This window comes from Rhagoletis pomonella, unplaced genomic scaffold (genome assembly GCF_013731165.1).
Source record: "Rhagoletis pomonella isolate Grant_MI unplaced genomic scaffold, Rhpom_1.0 Rhpom_scaffold_00007, whole genome shotgun sequence".
In the NCBI taxonomy this organism is placed as follows: Eukaryota; Metazoa; Arthropoda; class Insecta; order Diptera; family Tephritidae; genus Rhagoletis; species Rhagoletis pomonella.
In genome coordinates this window covers 553,875-569,809 of record NW_023458561.1, presented here as the reverse complement: position 1 = coordinate 569,809, position 15,935 = coordinate 553,875, and the positions used below count along the sequence as shown (strand labels likewise).

The window sequence follows — 15,935 nt, the reverse complement described above, 5'->3', positions numbered from 1 at the left end:
CAAGACTGTTTTTTACAAAAAAGATAGTGCAGCTCCTGTGTCTGGGGCTGCAAATTTCTTTGCGGATTTCTTGTTGTCTAATTTTGTATCTGATAATGACCTGTCAGTGGATGACCCCTCAAGTATACGTAAAAACTTCACTAAGAGCACGTCTTCTATTCTTGATCTGGGTTCACTTACTCTAACAGATGATGATATTATTGAGGGTATCAAAAATATAAAAAGCCCGTCTCACATGGATGCAGATGGTTTTTCAGCTATCTTGTTCCAAAAACTGTGTTTCCCTAGTGAAGCCTTTACTACTAATCTATATATATAAATGTTAATGTCTGTTTTTTTATTGTCGTAGAATCGGCTTGCAAAACGAAACATGGACTGTAAATTATAAATTACTAGCCAATATGAATGCATATGAAAAATTAACCAAGTTTTTATTGAATCTTCACAACAGTTTTATACACGTTTTTGGCACCAACCACCCTTGTATCAAAAAGCCAAGCTCTCAAAAAAACAATGACAAGCCAAAACGCCAATATTCTCTCTTCGTCCTCGCGTTCCTTTAAGTTAGTTGTAGTTCGTTTACGTCCTAGAATTTTCAAAAGAGGGATGCCATATCTCTGAAATTTGAAAAAACATTAAATATTCCAATTTATCAAATATTCTAAACATTCCGGCCCCTCTTGAAAGCATTTGCTTTCAATGATCCAGAAACAATGGGCACAGCTTCACTACTGGTATTTTGAATGTTCCTTTTGCTGTCTTTACAGTAACTACTCAAACGAGACCATCAGATCCAGGATGTGTCTCAACGATTCTTCCTATTGCCCAGCTTGGTGGAGGAAGGCTGTCATCCTTTATGATCACAACGTCATCAATGGTTATATTTTTAAGTTTTTCTGCCCACTTTGGTCATTGCTGCAACTGGTGTATGCATTCTACAGACCACTTCTTCCAAAAGTGTTGAACCAGTCGCTGAAGGTATTGCCATCTGTTGAGCGCATTCTCCTTTAAATTGACCAAGTTTTCATCGGGTATTGTATGTGGTGAACGTAATATCAAAAAATGGGCCGGAGTTAATGGATCGACATCTCCTTCGAATTTGATGCACAGTGGTCGAGGGTTCAGGCAAGATTCAATTTGGCAAAGTACTGTAGACATTTCCTCATATGTTATTGCTGCTTCTGTTAAAACTCGTTTGAGGTGGTACTTAACAGACTTTACCCCAGCCTCCCATATCCCACCAAAATGAGGGCCAGAGGGTGGTGAAAAGTGCCGTTATATCTGCTGATCCGCTAGTTCCTTTGAAATGCCCTTCTTTTGTTGTGGATGCAAACAAGAATTCGCGCAACTGCTGATTGGCCCCCACGAAATTTGTGCCGTTGTCCGAAAACAAGTGCAGGGGCTTTCCGCGCCAGGCGATAAACCGACGAAGCGATGCGATAAACGCCCCAGTTGACAGTTCCGTAACAAGCTCGATACGTACAGCCTTAGTCACAAGGCACACAAAGAGCGCGATCCAACATTTGTATAGCTTAGACCCTCGTCCCTTCCAGGAACGTACCTGTAAGGGCCCGGCATAATCTACACCCGTATTGAGAAAGGCTGCATCTGGGTTTAGTCGATGTGGAGGAAGATTACCCATCTGTTGCTTGTAAGCTATTCCACGTACTCTCATACACGTTGTACATTTAAAAACACATCGTTTAATTGTATATGTACCCCCTGGGATCCAATATCTTAGTCCAAGCAAGTAACGAAGTTGACGACTCCCAGCGTGTAGGTGCTTCAGATGGGAATACGACACGATAAGTCGGGTAAAATGGCTGTCTTTGTGGAAAATTAAAGGGTGCTTCTGGTCGTAGTTGATGTTTGCGTTTACAATCCTGCTTCCAACCCGAAGTAGGCCACCGTTATCGATGAAAGGTGCAAGAGTCGTCAGTTTGTTTGACATAGGTTGAGACTTACCTTTCAATAGTAAAGGTATCTCTTGTGCAAAGTATGTTCTTTGCTCTTGCCTCACCAATACGTTATGCGCATGCTGCAGCTCGTTGGTTGAAATCCCGGTAGCTGTTTTCGGTTGCTTGGAGCTACCAGTTTTGCAGTTATGTACAAAGCGTAAAAGATGCATGTGTTTTGAATACCTCTCAATTAAGTCAAAACCTTTCCACCTTTCGTTCTTCCATGCTGACATTCGGTGACGCAGATGGCTTCTCGGTATGTGTCGTTGATTTATGTATCAGCACGTCAGGTCCTTGCCACCATAATTTACAAGTTACAAGTTCTGCAAGCCAAATTCCGCTTGTAGCAAGGTCTGCCGTATTGTGTTGTGACGGTATATGACGCCATTGCTCAGCTGGTATGACATCTATTATTTGGGAAGTTATATTTGCAATGAAGATTTTCCAGCGGCGAGGATGATCTGCCAACCACGCCAAAACAATTGACCAATCTGTCCAACCAACCACGTCCACTACTTCGAAACTTAAAGATTGCCGTACTTTGATTATTAACTTCACCAACAGGTGTGAAGCGCACAACTCAAGCCGCGGTAACGTGATTTGCTTTACCGGGGCTACCCTGGTTTTAGCCGCAATTAAGTGGGTGAACACCTCGCTATCCCTCCGCTGTATCCGTATATAAACCGCTGCTGCAAATGCTACTTCGGACGCGTCCGAGAACCCATGCAACTCAACAATGCTGTCATCAGTGAAATCAAGCCACTTTGGTTTACGAAGTTTTGAAATTCTGTTGATGTTCTGCCTGTAATCATACGATTCGCTGTATAGCTCACGTGGTAGCTCTTCATCCCAACTTACGCCCTTTAGCCATAATTTTTGCATACAAATCTTAATTTTACTAACGATCGGAACAATCCATCCGATTGGGTCGAATATTCTGGCGATATCCGATAGTACTTTACGTTTTGTCACGTTTAATGTGATGTCTTCAAGGGCCACGTTGTACTTGAAGCTATCTGTTGAAGTCTCCCAAAGCCAACCAAGTGTTTTTACGGCGCTTGTGGTGTCGATAATTGTATCAGGATATTTTTCACAATCGGATATGTCAATTGTACCCAAGAACCTTCTCGAATTTGACGACCACTTACGTAGCTTGAATCCTGCCTCGGATAATACTGAACACACGTCGTTTTTTAGCTTCACTGTTCCTTCTGACGTGGGAGCACATGCCAAAAAATCATCTAAATAAAATTTTTTCGATATTGCAGATGCTACGTCAGGATAATCATCAGAGTAGTCATATGCCACTTGCTGCAGTGTCCTAATCGCTAAGAAAGGTGCAGCTGCCGTGCCATACGTTACGGTGCGAAGATCGTAAGCAGTAGGTTCTTCCTCCGCGGAACATTTTCTGTCGGTACATTTTCTCAATATCGCCGGCAAATCCAGCCTTGTATTTCCTGAATTTGGTTATGATCTCGAATAGATCATTTTGTATTGTTGGACCGATTAACAAGTTATCGTTGAGTGACAATCCATTTGAACTCTTGCAGGATGCGTCGAACACTACCCGTAGTTTTGTTGTGGCACTTGTTGGTTTGAATACTGCGTGGTGTGGCATGAAGTACGTTCTGTGTACGTTTACCGTGCTGCTAATCTCCATATGCCCCAACTCTAAATATTCGTCCATAAATTTCCCATATTCTTCCTTGAGGTGCACATCACCATCGATTCGATGCTCCACTGAAATGAGTCGTTTAAGCGCAGCAGACCGTGATTCCCCTAGTTTAACCTCATCCTCTTTCAACGGGAGCCTAACAACGTACCTGCCGTGCTCATCGCGCTGAGTATGTTGTTGAAAATGTAATTCCGCTTTTTTCTCTTCATCTGTCAGGTAATTTGTCGGTTCTCGTAGATCTTCAACTTCCCAGAAGCGTTGAAGTTGCTGACTTAAATCCACACATGTATGTGCAGTTACAATGTGTTGCTCGTCTGCTCCTATTATTTTACCCATTATAACCCAACCGAAAATTGTGTTGACTGCAGTCGGTGAACCGCTAGGATGGGTCAACTTCTCTGACAGTAAACAGCTAGTGAAGACATCTGCGCCAGGTATGATGTCGATTTTATTAGGTTTCGAATATGAAGGATCTGCAAGATTGACTTCATTGAAAAATGTCAAACTCTGATGGGTTATATCGCATGGAGGCAACGTGTGAGTTAAGTTGAGCAAGCATAATGCCTCAGTTCTAATTATGGTGTCATATTGTGTCGCCTCAATATGCAGTTCTACCCTTCCTCTAGTGTGACTTCCATTGACTGAACCGACCCCATATAGCATAGTTCTATCAAAGCCTCGTTTCAGCTGCAGTCGCTGTACGCATAATTTGGTTATAAGCGTGCCTTGTTACCCTGAGTCCAGTAAAACGCGACATGGCTTCAACTCGTTGCATCTATCGCGCACCATGACAATCGCTGTTGGCAGCAATGTGATATACCGCTAACTCTGCTGTGTGATATTTGCAATGACAATAGATGGCTCTACGTTCGTATTGACTGCTGACTGTTGAACATCACTTGCTGCTGATGTTGTATGTAAGAGGGAGTTGTGTTTTGCTCCACATTTTCTACACGATGATCTCTTACAGTTTGATGCGCGGTGGTCTGTCTGCAGACAGTTAAAGCAGATGTTGCTCCTCTGAACCAGATTGCGTCTCGCATTCACTTCCATATCTAGGAACTGCTTACATTGATAAAGCTGATGCTGCTTTGAACAAAGAACACATGTATGTAGCATTGTTGTCACCGATGTCACTCCGAGATGTATTGGCCGCTGTAGTCTTTTGGGTGTTTTCCAACTCATAAACTCTTTTCTCCAGGAAGATCAAGAAATCTTGAATCGATTGCACTTCCTCGCATGTCTTTTCCCTATACTACAAAACATGAGTCTCGGCGTCAAGCTTTTTCTCTAACATGAACAATAAAATTGAATCCCAATGTTCAACAGGTTCATTAAGCACTTTTAACGCATTTATACTTTCGTTGGTTGTATTATGTAGTCGCTTAGCTTCTGCCGTTGACGCAGACTTCATTGCATGTTGATCGCATAAAAGTTCAAGATAAGCTCTCTTTACTTTGTCGCACTTATCGTCTTTTTGCTTAATTAGCTGCCAGGCAATATCGTAATTTGCATTGGCTGGTTTTAAATGTTTGATGAGCGAAAGTGCTTCCCCTCAAACTTTCGTTTGCAAATATTCTAGCTTCTCAATATTGGAAATGTTTTGTCTGTCGTGTATAAGTGTCTCGAATAAGTCGCGAAAACGGATCCAGTCCGTACATTTGCCGTCAAATTCTGGTATCTGAATGCGTTGCAAACGCATTTCATGTTGGATGTGTTGTTGTTGTGTGTAGTTGCTGGCGTTTATTGGGCTTGAACCATTTTCTATCCCACTGTTACGAGATATGCGTTCGATTAATACACCCATTGTTGTCTGATGCTCTAGTAGGTTCTGAACTGCGAACGATAATTCGCCGGCTGGCGTTTGATTGTCACTAGCAGTATGATTTCCCGCAGAAAGTTGCATTAAACGTTGTAAATTGTTTTAATAGCGAAATATTTCTCTTCAACCTCGATGCGGTACACTTCTTCTTCTGCCTGCTGTTTTCTTGTGGTAGCCCACATGTCTATTTCTAGCTGAATTCCTCCATGCTGTCTAAACATGCCACTCCTTCTGCACGAACTCTTATATCCTCCGCCGTTATGTTTTGATCGGAACATACGTTGTATATGGGTGTTAGGCTCCCTTTAATCGTTTGCCTTTGCGCTTTCAATTTATCCATGGTTACTTTGTAGCATTAATTTCACGTTTTGATACTTTGTCACAACTGCTGCTTTGAACAGCTGCTGAGCTGCCGTGTAGCATTGATTTCGATCTTACTAAATGTATTGAATCCTGTCACACGCTGTTGTGGTTTGGTACACTGCATGGGCTTGGCTTGGTAATTGTCGTACAATCACTGTGCTGTTTACGTTACGACCAAGAGACGGGGGCTCACACAAGTGTGCTCTTGGCACTTGTTGAAGGGCTGCTTGTACTTTAAGGCAATGGAGGCTAAGTATTTGAAGGCTCACATAGGTGTGCTCTTGCCATTTGACCAGATATGCTGGATACTGTACACACACGTTGGAGGCTGACACTGATGTATTCTTGCTAATTAGTTTGGAAAATTCTGGACACATTTTCAGCGACCAGTTGTTGAAGGCTCATACGAGTTTGCTCGGGCCAGTAAAACTAGCACGTTTATTCTTCCACGGGTAGAGGCTCACACAGGTGTGCTCTTGCCGCTTGGAAAAATATTCTGAATACTGGACACACTTCTAGGCGAACAGTCGTTGGAGGCTCACACTGATGTGCTCTTGCCAATTACAAGAATATTCTGGATACTGGACACACTTCTGGGCGAACAGTCGTTGGAGGCTCACACTGATGTGCTCTTGCCAATTGGTTTCGGAAAGTCTGGACACACTTCCAGGCGACGAGACGTTGAAGGCTCACACAGGTTTTTACCGATGTATGTACGCAACTGTCAAGTTTTTACGTGCGATAGTAATTGCGACACGTGTTTAGTGATGTGCGCATTCAACAATCTCACAAAACTTCATATGCATCCGGCACGACGGATCAATAAATGTCGTAGAATCGGCTTGCAAAACGAAACGTGGATTGTAAATTATAAATAACTAGCCAATATGAATGCATATGAAAAATTAACCAAGTTTTTATTGAATCTCCACAACAGTTTTATACACGTTTTTGGCACCAACCACCCTTGTATCAAAAAGCCAAGCTCTCAAACAAAAAAACAATGACAAGTCAAACCGCCAAAATTCTCTCTTCGTCCTCGCGTTACTTTAAGTAAGTTGCAGTTCGTTTACGTCCGTTTTCAAAACAGGGATGCCATATCTCTAAAATTTTAAAAAACATTAGATATTCCAATTTATCAAATATTCTAAACATTTATGATCTTATAACTTTTGAAGCACTACACGGAACCGCACGAAACTTTGCACACTTATTTGCTTTTACCCCGGGAAGGTTATAGGCATGGTTTGATTTGCAAATATGGTGTAAATTTTGCGAGGGGGCGTGGCACCTCCCATAGGGCTGCAAATTTTTAATAAGCTATAACTTCGGAACAATAAGTTACATTAACTTGAAATTTGGTATGCAGACAAATCTTTGGTAGATGCTTATAGTAAGGTTTATATAAATGACTTTGTTGGAGGGGGCGTGGCATATCTCATAGTCGTAGAATTTTTAATCAGCCATAACTTCGGAGCCATAAGTCACATAAATATAGTAAGGTTTATATAAATGGGTTTGTAAATGGGGCGTGGCACATAATATAGGCGTGGAATTTTTTATCAGCCATATTTTCGGAACCACAAGTCACATGACTCCTTTCACCCCTTTTGATATGCCTTTCGAATTTAAAAGACCTCAGTTTCCAGTTCGCTTAGCTTTTGCAATGACAATAAGAATGCCTCAAAGTAAAACCCGAAACTTTATCGAAAATAAAATGTATGATAATTGTATTGGAAAATGCATTTATGTTAATAGATATTTTGAAGTATTAAAAAAATGCTGTGAAATCATATTCGAGTTATTATTCGTAAGAAAAAAGATAGTATTTATTCTATTATATAATTTATTGGAGATATTTTAACCTAAATAAAAACACCTGCAGTGCCAAAAAATTATTATTGCTTTTCATTCCATAACACCCAAGCTATACAGCTGTCCTACCATATGCTGCTATCACGGCTGTAATAAAATTGGAGCAGAGAGTATAACATCTTTACATAAAGTATTTTTCATATTTGTATAAAGACGTGGGGTGAAACCCGCGTTTAAAATCTCTTCAATAAATCTCTTTTTGAAGGTGTGTTTATTGATGACTGGAAGCGAGCATCAATCACGTCTATTTTTAAGACTGGTAACAAATGCGATGTTGGGAATTATAGACCAACTAGATCGCCCTCACCCGCTTCGCTGAGTGTATGAGATTTTTGCGTGCTACATTGAGTAAAATTTATTTCAAGAAAACTCAATTCAAAAAAGGGAGGTTTAAAATTTGTTTAACCATCTTCAAAATATTTTCAAACTAATACTTTCTTAAACTTCTTATATAGAGGGTTCGTGTAACCTCCCATAAAAACCGAATTTTTCATACCGAATATCTCTGGATATGTTTATGGTAGAGTACTGGAACTTGGTGTGGAGATATATCAAATCAATCTTATACGCATGGAGAAAAATGGGCTATTTGAAAAGAGGGCGTGGCGCCGTACATACTTATATACAATTCATCTGTAGGTGTGTTTGTGAGTGAAATCCTCCTAAATGCTCGGACGGATTTTAACGAAGTTTTTTGTGTGTTTTTGAGTAACTCTCTGGATAGTGTAGATTCACAAATTCACCCGCCACTTGGTACTGGAGTTAAGTTATTACTAAAAATCTTATTGATGATCCACTTTGGCTAATATTCAAAATATGTATTGGTAACGGTAAAGGCAATACTATTGCAAAAGAGAGCTGCCACGTGGCGCTGGAGTCATTACGAATAATCGCCAAGTTAGAAAGGGTGCCGTGAATGTCAAAATAAATAAACCTGTTGCACCATTGAGAATATCGAATTTTTATGTGTTGCGATTGGCCCAATGTATATGATTTTTGCCAATATTGTTATGCCTTAAAGCTTCATTCGGAGACACCAGGGTTGAGTTGTGCAGGGGTAAATCTCAAATCACCACCGATAAATCAACCGCCAAAACCATCGCGCGCCTTTTGCCGTAATAAATTCAAGTAAAAAAAATTTATTTTCACTTAAATTGCTTTCGTGAAACTTACTTTTAAGGTATATCGTCTGAAATAAGTCTATGTATATTGGATTTCTGTAGAACAATTATACGCATCCATTTCGAAATTGTCACCAACTATACTATAAAGTTTCTTGGACAGATTTACTATAGAACCGGATCATTGTTGCCGCCAGGGAGTGAAGAGAAAGTGTTCTTCAAATTTATTTCTTTGTTCTATGAAATGTTACACAATTAGAGAATTTAAAGAACTTTCGTTAGGTTATTTAAAGCGGCAAATGACCATCAAACCATAATCTTGGCTGATGAATGTCCCAATGAAAATTGTAAACGTGAATTATTGGTGAAAATGTTGGACCAAAAAGTTTCAATAAAAAAAATTATTTTGTGCGGGGCGAAGTTCGCCGGGTATGCTAGTATTATAATATTTTATTTAAACTAGTTAAGTTGAATTTTTAAAAAGGTGGCAACCCTTGTGAAAGACTTCAATATTATTCAAAACTTTAAAACTAACGGTTTCTAAACAATATTTTGTTTGACAACCATATTTTAATTCTTCAGATGCCTTGCGTATAATTAATTTAAATTTTACTTTTCAAACAGGTTGCAAGCCTTTTCAAAATATATTAAACTACAGCTTTTTTAAGCCTCTTGACATCCATTTTTTTTTAATATAATTTTCAAATAAATAACTCCCTTAATTGAAGTTGAATTAGATTTTTTTAAAAGGTGGCAGCCCTCATCCATCAGTAGACAATGACTTATATATCTCTATACCAAGTTCCAGTAATCTACTAAAAATATTTCCTGAGAAATGCAGTATGAAAAATTCCGTTTGTATGGGAGGTGCCACGCCCTCGAGACTAATCGAGATTAAATGTATCCTATATTTTAAGTTGGGCTAAATAACAGCACTGTACAAAATTTCATTATGATCGGTTGAATAGTTAAAGCGTGAAAGCGTAGCAAACAAACAAACTCACTTTCGGATTTATAATATTAGTAAGGATTAGTAAATTGTCCACAGTTGCTAAAATATTCGAACACATCATCAAACCCAAACTTTATTTTAATGCCAAACATTTCATCTATCCTAATCGGCACGGCTTTGTATCGGGCAGATCCACGGTGACTAACCTCGGAGTTTTTACTGAGGATTGTTTTTAAACTTTTCGTAATGGATTTCAACTTGATGTGATCTACGCAAACTTTTCGAAAGCCTTCGACAACATATGCCACAATATTTTACTGACTAAATTAGAATGTATGGGTATCCACTCGGTCTTCTTGGAGTGGATCAGGTCTTACGTACGCTTGAGATCTAGTACGGTGGTTATCGACGGCGTTTCGTATAAGATTTTTGAAGTGAAACTTCTTTAGCGGCGGTTGGTTGGTTGGGAGTAAATTGGCAAATTCAGCGGAAATTGCACACGGATCTGGTTGGGACGGAAATGGTGCAACGGAAATGATTGGGGCTGAAACAAGTACTTATTGTGTATATGCATCGGAAATGATGCAACAGAAATGATGCAACGGAAATGGTTGGGGCTGAAACAAGTGCTTCTTATATGTATGCATATGGTATAAATTTAACAAAAATTTGCTAACAAAAGGTTAAAGAACAACACTTAGAAAAAGACCAATACAAGAGTGAAAGTAAAGGTGACTACATACACAAATGAAGAATAGGATAAAGGCAAACGTAAAAATAACAACAAAAACAAAGATGCGTAAAGATAAAGGCAAAAATGAAGACGAAGGTAAATCTAAACACTTTACTTATATATATAAGAACAAATGTGAAGGGGAATATGTAGCTAAAAAAAATGATGAACATAGAAGCAAAGACAAAGAGGAGGATGAGGATACCGATAAAAGCAAAGATGAAGATAGGGGAAGAAAGATTAAAATAGAGGTAACTAAAGAGGAAAGGATATAGAGAGAGACACAGAGACTCAATCTACACCTATCGACACCTATCGATAAAATAATCGATATTTTTATCGGTTTTGTTATCGATTTTGTTATCGATTTGTTATCGATATTAACCGATTTTGTTATCGATATTCATCGATTTTGTTATCGATAATTATCGATTTTGTTATCGATATTTATCGACTTTGTTAGCGATATTTATCAATTTTGTTATCGACATTTATCCGATTTTGTTATCGATATTTATCGAATTTGTTATCGATATATATCGGTATTTTTATCGATTTTGTTATCGATATAAATCGATTTTGTTATTGATATTTATCGATTTTGTTATCGATATTTTTATCGATTTAGCTACCAATAGTATTATCGATGTTGCTTTTGAAATTTTTACCGAATTTGTCATAGATTATGGTATCGCTATTTTGATGGACGTTATAATCGATTTTGTTATCGATAGAGTATAATGATAAAAATGAAGATAATGGAAAACAGATTAACATGAATGTTGTTAAAACGAACAGTGGTAGAGGTAGGGATCTACATTGATAGAAAAAAAGCGAAAAAATATAACCTTAAGCAAAAGCAGATGTGTGTATGTATAGATAGATAAGTAACGTAAGTTTCACTTCTACAGTGTGGCCCAGGCACACTTACTTTTTTTTTGCTATCTCAGGTGTCCCACGAGGGAGCATCTTGGGTCCACTATTTTTCGTACAATTTATCAAGGACATCAGTTCCTATCTTTCGAATGCTAGTTTTCTTCTGTTTGCTGATGACTTGAAAATATATTCTGAAATTAGATGCACAAATGACTCGGCTGATCTTCAATCGCAGCTTGTCAGGCATTGAGTGTTGAAAATCAACATTTATTCTATCGCATAAAAAAGTTATTCAATATAGGCGTAAATGGTATCGAACTAAAGTGGTTTGAAAACTTCATTACGACTCGATATCAAAGAACTGCGACTGGATCATCAATATCCGATAAAAGCAGTGTATCTGTCGGACTGCCTCAAGGATCTGTGCTAGCTCCAATTTTGTTTAATATATATATTAATGACATTATTAATTGCATAAAGTATGTATTGCGATATTAAGTTATTTGCTGATGATACGTTGCTTATGCTAAGTGGAGAAAATATAGCTGAGATAGCCTCTAAATTGCAAGATGACTTAAATAAATTATACGATTGCTTATGTTTGAACAGACTTAAATTGAATGTCAATAAAACTAAGCTTATGGTTATATCAAGGCGAAATTTTGAGAACAGTGGGTTGCTAACTCTAAATATAAACAACGAAGCACTGGAAAAGTTAATATATTCAAATATCTAGGAATAAAGATCGAAGATCGACTAGTCTTTAACGAACACATTGATTATACTGTAGGCAAGATCGTAAAAAAATTATACTTTACGCAGAGAACCTGCAGATACTTGAGTAGAAGGTATAAGACGATGGTATATAGATCTATAATCGAACCTCATTTTAATTATTGTCCAACTATTTTTTTCATAATGAGAGATAGTCAAATTTATAAATTGCAAAAGCAACAGAACAGAGCCATGCGATGTTATGACACACCCATCAGAGACATGTTGGCCGAATTAAATTGGCTGAGTGTTAAACAACAACTTTTTTACTACACAATGAAATTTATTAGGAACATTATATGCCTGATTACTTAAAAACAACATAAAGTATGTCAATAATGTACACTCCAAAAATACTCGAAATAAAAATGATTTCAAACTACCTGCTTATAAAACCGAAGCAGATAAATGTAACTTGTATTATAAAGGATTAAGATGCTTTATTGAATTACCAAAAGATGTTAAATCAAGCAATATGAATGAATTTAAACAAAAATTCTATAATTATTGTAGGATCCTTCCTATTTAGTGATGCATGGGCAATCTTCCAGACTTTCAATCGCAATGCATACGCACCATGTATAGTGTTGCATTACGCCAACATATACCCTTCCGCACACAACCGAAAAGCAGCCGAGGCTCATCACAAAACGCATTACTAGATCAAATCTGTGAATCGCTGTTTAGATGCTTGTTTTGCACTTTGCATGCATACGCGGTGGCTCAACCGCAGCCAAATAGTGCAATCATTGTAATGGTTTGTTTTGGAAGTATGCCTCATTGTTTTTCACTGCAGTTGGTGTCCATATAAATGGCGTATACTTTATACTTTGTCTAGGCTTTAAATTATAGATCCTAAATATAGATAAATATGTATATGCATATAAGTTTAAGCCAGGCTTAGTTAAGCTGTAAGAATTAAATAAATAAAATAAATAAATGTTTGCCTTGACTCGTTAAGTGAGATTAAAGATCCTGGAGTACATTTCGACTCAAAACTTACCTTCACTTCTCACTTAAATGAAACTATTGCTGACTCATTTGCCATGCTTGCATTTGTTAGACGTCACTCTTCAGAGTTCACCGACCCTTATATTATTACGATGCTTTATACCGCGTTTGTGTGTTCAGAATTGGAATATGCTGCGTTTATTTGGAGGCCGAGTTATACTGTTGATATTAATCGTTTAGAAAAGGTGCAAAAAGTATTTATACGCTTTGTTTTACGTTCATTAAAGTTTGTTGAACCATTGCCATCATATGTCTCCCGTTGTCGGCTAATTAGCCTACCAACTTTACATAACAGCAGAACTTCTCTGGCTCTCATTTTTATTGGGTATTATCTCGGGAAAAATTGAGTGCCCGTCCTTACTTGAGAGAATCCATTTTTATGTTCCTGGCCGTAATTTGTGTCGGTTGGGCTAAGTAGAACGATTTATGGTGCAAATGCGCCAATAAACAGAACCTTATCTGATTTCAATTATTTTTCAAACTTGTTAGGCATAGATTTTACAAACCCTTGAGCAAATACATTAGAATTGGAAAGATATCTTAAGTCCAGTCATTAATATCTTATAAGTCTTGTAATTCCTAACCTGTTTCAAATTCTTGATTGTTTTTTTAATTGTTTCTTAGGTAATCTTCTAAATTAATTTTTAAGTAAACAACTTAGCGTAATGACTGATAGTTATATTTAATTATCATATTAATGTCTGTTATAACTATGGTTAGTTGTTAGACATAAATAAATAAATAAATATATTGTTTTATTTTGTTTTACAGAGTTGCTGCATCACAGTTGGCAACTTTGGGTTGCCCAGAGCTTATAGCACACACGAGACAAGAATACGAAGACGTTGCAATTCGATTAGGCACTGATAGAGAATACCTGAAAGCGATGAGGGCAAAAGTGTGGAAAGCTCGTGTAGAAAGTCCTTTGTTCGACTGCTCTCAATATGCTAAAGGATTAGAAATGGTTTTCAGCCGAATGTGGGAGCGATTTGCTAACAATGAACTCCCAGATCATATATATGCAGTTAAAGACAAGTGAAAATGAATAAATATATTAACGTGTTTGCTATTTTATGAATGCGAAAATACAAATAAGATTTTATTTACAAATTTGTTTGATGTTAAAAGAAGTTGTCTATAAGTTGTCATTTTTAATACACACAAACGGATATACGATTCCTAGTTTTAACGCAAGTAACAGCATTGAGTTGACTACGAGAAATATGGTTTTAAATAAAATACTGTACTTATCCAGAAGTTACAAAATATTATAAACTAAAAGAAATAAAAGTTATCAGCCACAAAGAAGGATTAATTTCTGTGTTTCGTTATAGATTATTAGGAGCGTAAAAATGCAACAATTGTTCCCAGAGATCATCAAATTGAGTTGGAAAAGTTTCGCAGACATACTTTTTAAATGAAATGAAATGACAATCATGCCTATGTATTACGGTACCCGATGTATGCCATCCGCTCGTACTGTCATTACGAGCGAGTATGATACCCTAATACGCATGCATTTTGGGGTGTGGTTTGAGTATTATCCCTCGCGCAATATGCTCCTTATCCCTCTTTTTTTAATGCATACAAGCATATTAAGCATACTGTAAGTATATAAATGATATTATATAATAGGAAGAATATTATAAACTACCTAATTTTTCTTAATTTACAGACCACGATAACTGGTAGGGTTCCATTCATTCGCGTTTGAATTCGATATTCAATAACTTTAAAGGGCACTGTAAGTATACAATTTAAAGTGCCCTCAGATTTTCATAGGCTTATAATACTTAGTTGTTATATTCTTATGACTTCTGTTTATATAAACTCACGAAGCTAAATTAAGGATTTTTAATAAATATACACTGCCGGAACAAAGTATTGGCACAGCAAATTTTTCACAATATATGCAACAATTTTTATTCTAATATTTTTCCGCCAATTTTGTATAAAAATATGGTTCATACAACAACAAAAAACATAAAAATATAATTCCCAAACTTTGTGCAAAACTCGCGAAAGTTCTAAATTCTAAAAAATCTGATTAAAAAGCTGAAAATTTTTATGAAAATTTGTTGAACACATTTTTTTTACTTTTTCGCCTTTTTTCAATTTTGGTGAGGTTTTTACACATTATTTTATAAGAAAACCATACTAGTCCTAAATTGATTGTAAAACCAAATTTAATAACGAAAAAACTAGTGTTTATTTTCAAAAATCGGATGAAAGTTTACAGAGTTATTAAACTTTTAACGAAAACAAAATTTTTGGCAAAAATATTATTTTTGTCTACACTACTCAAAAATGTTTTCTTGACCGTTTTTTTCTTAATTCAGCATCACCAGTTTCTCGTTGTAGAATATCCTGAAACCATTTTTATACCCAAGCGCACTTGTCCACAAGGGTATTATAACTTTGTTCACATAAAGGTTGTTTGTAACACCCAAAACGGATCGAGATAGATATAGACAAATGTGTACATAATTGATCATAATGAGAAAAGGAATAGATTAAGCGGTGACTTTCTGTCCGTCCATCTATGCACACGATAACTCGAGTAAAAATTTAGATATCTTAACGAATCTTGGTATGTGTATTTCTTTTCAGCGTAGTACGGATGGTATTGAAAATGGGAAAAATTGGACAATAACCACGCCTACCTTCCATATAACAGTAGTTTTCTGAAATACGAAAACTGCGATATTTTGGTAACTAGTGGAGCTTATTCACTCGAAATTGATATGGACAATGACTTTGAGGCGAAAAATAAGA

The 15,935-nt window shown here is 37.1% G+C and overlaps 1 protein-coding gene across 1 annotated transcript in view; it reads left to right on the top strand.

Annotated features, from left to right (window-relative positions):
- LOC118742233 (UDP-N-acetylglucosamine--peptide N-acetylglucosaminyltransferase 110 kDa subunit-like) overlaps window positions 1-14,475 on the top strand; it is a 31,463-nt gene extending 16,988 nt beyond the window's left edge. Inside the window, exon 2 of the mRNA XM_036474148.1 lies at window positions 13,932-14,475. Within this exon, the coding sequence (XP_036330041.1) occupies window positions 13,932-14,199 (268 nt within the window). The 3' untranslated portion in view covers window positions 14,200-14,475. The remainder of the gene's footprint in view (window positions 1-13,931) is intronic.
- Window positions 14,476-15,935: the final 1,460 nt, after the last annotated feature.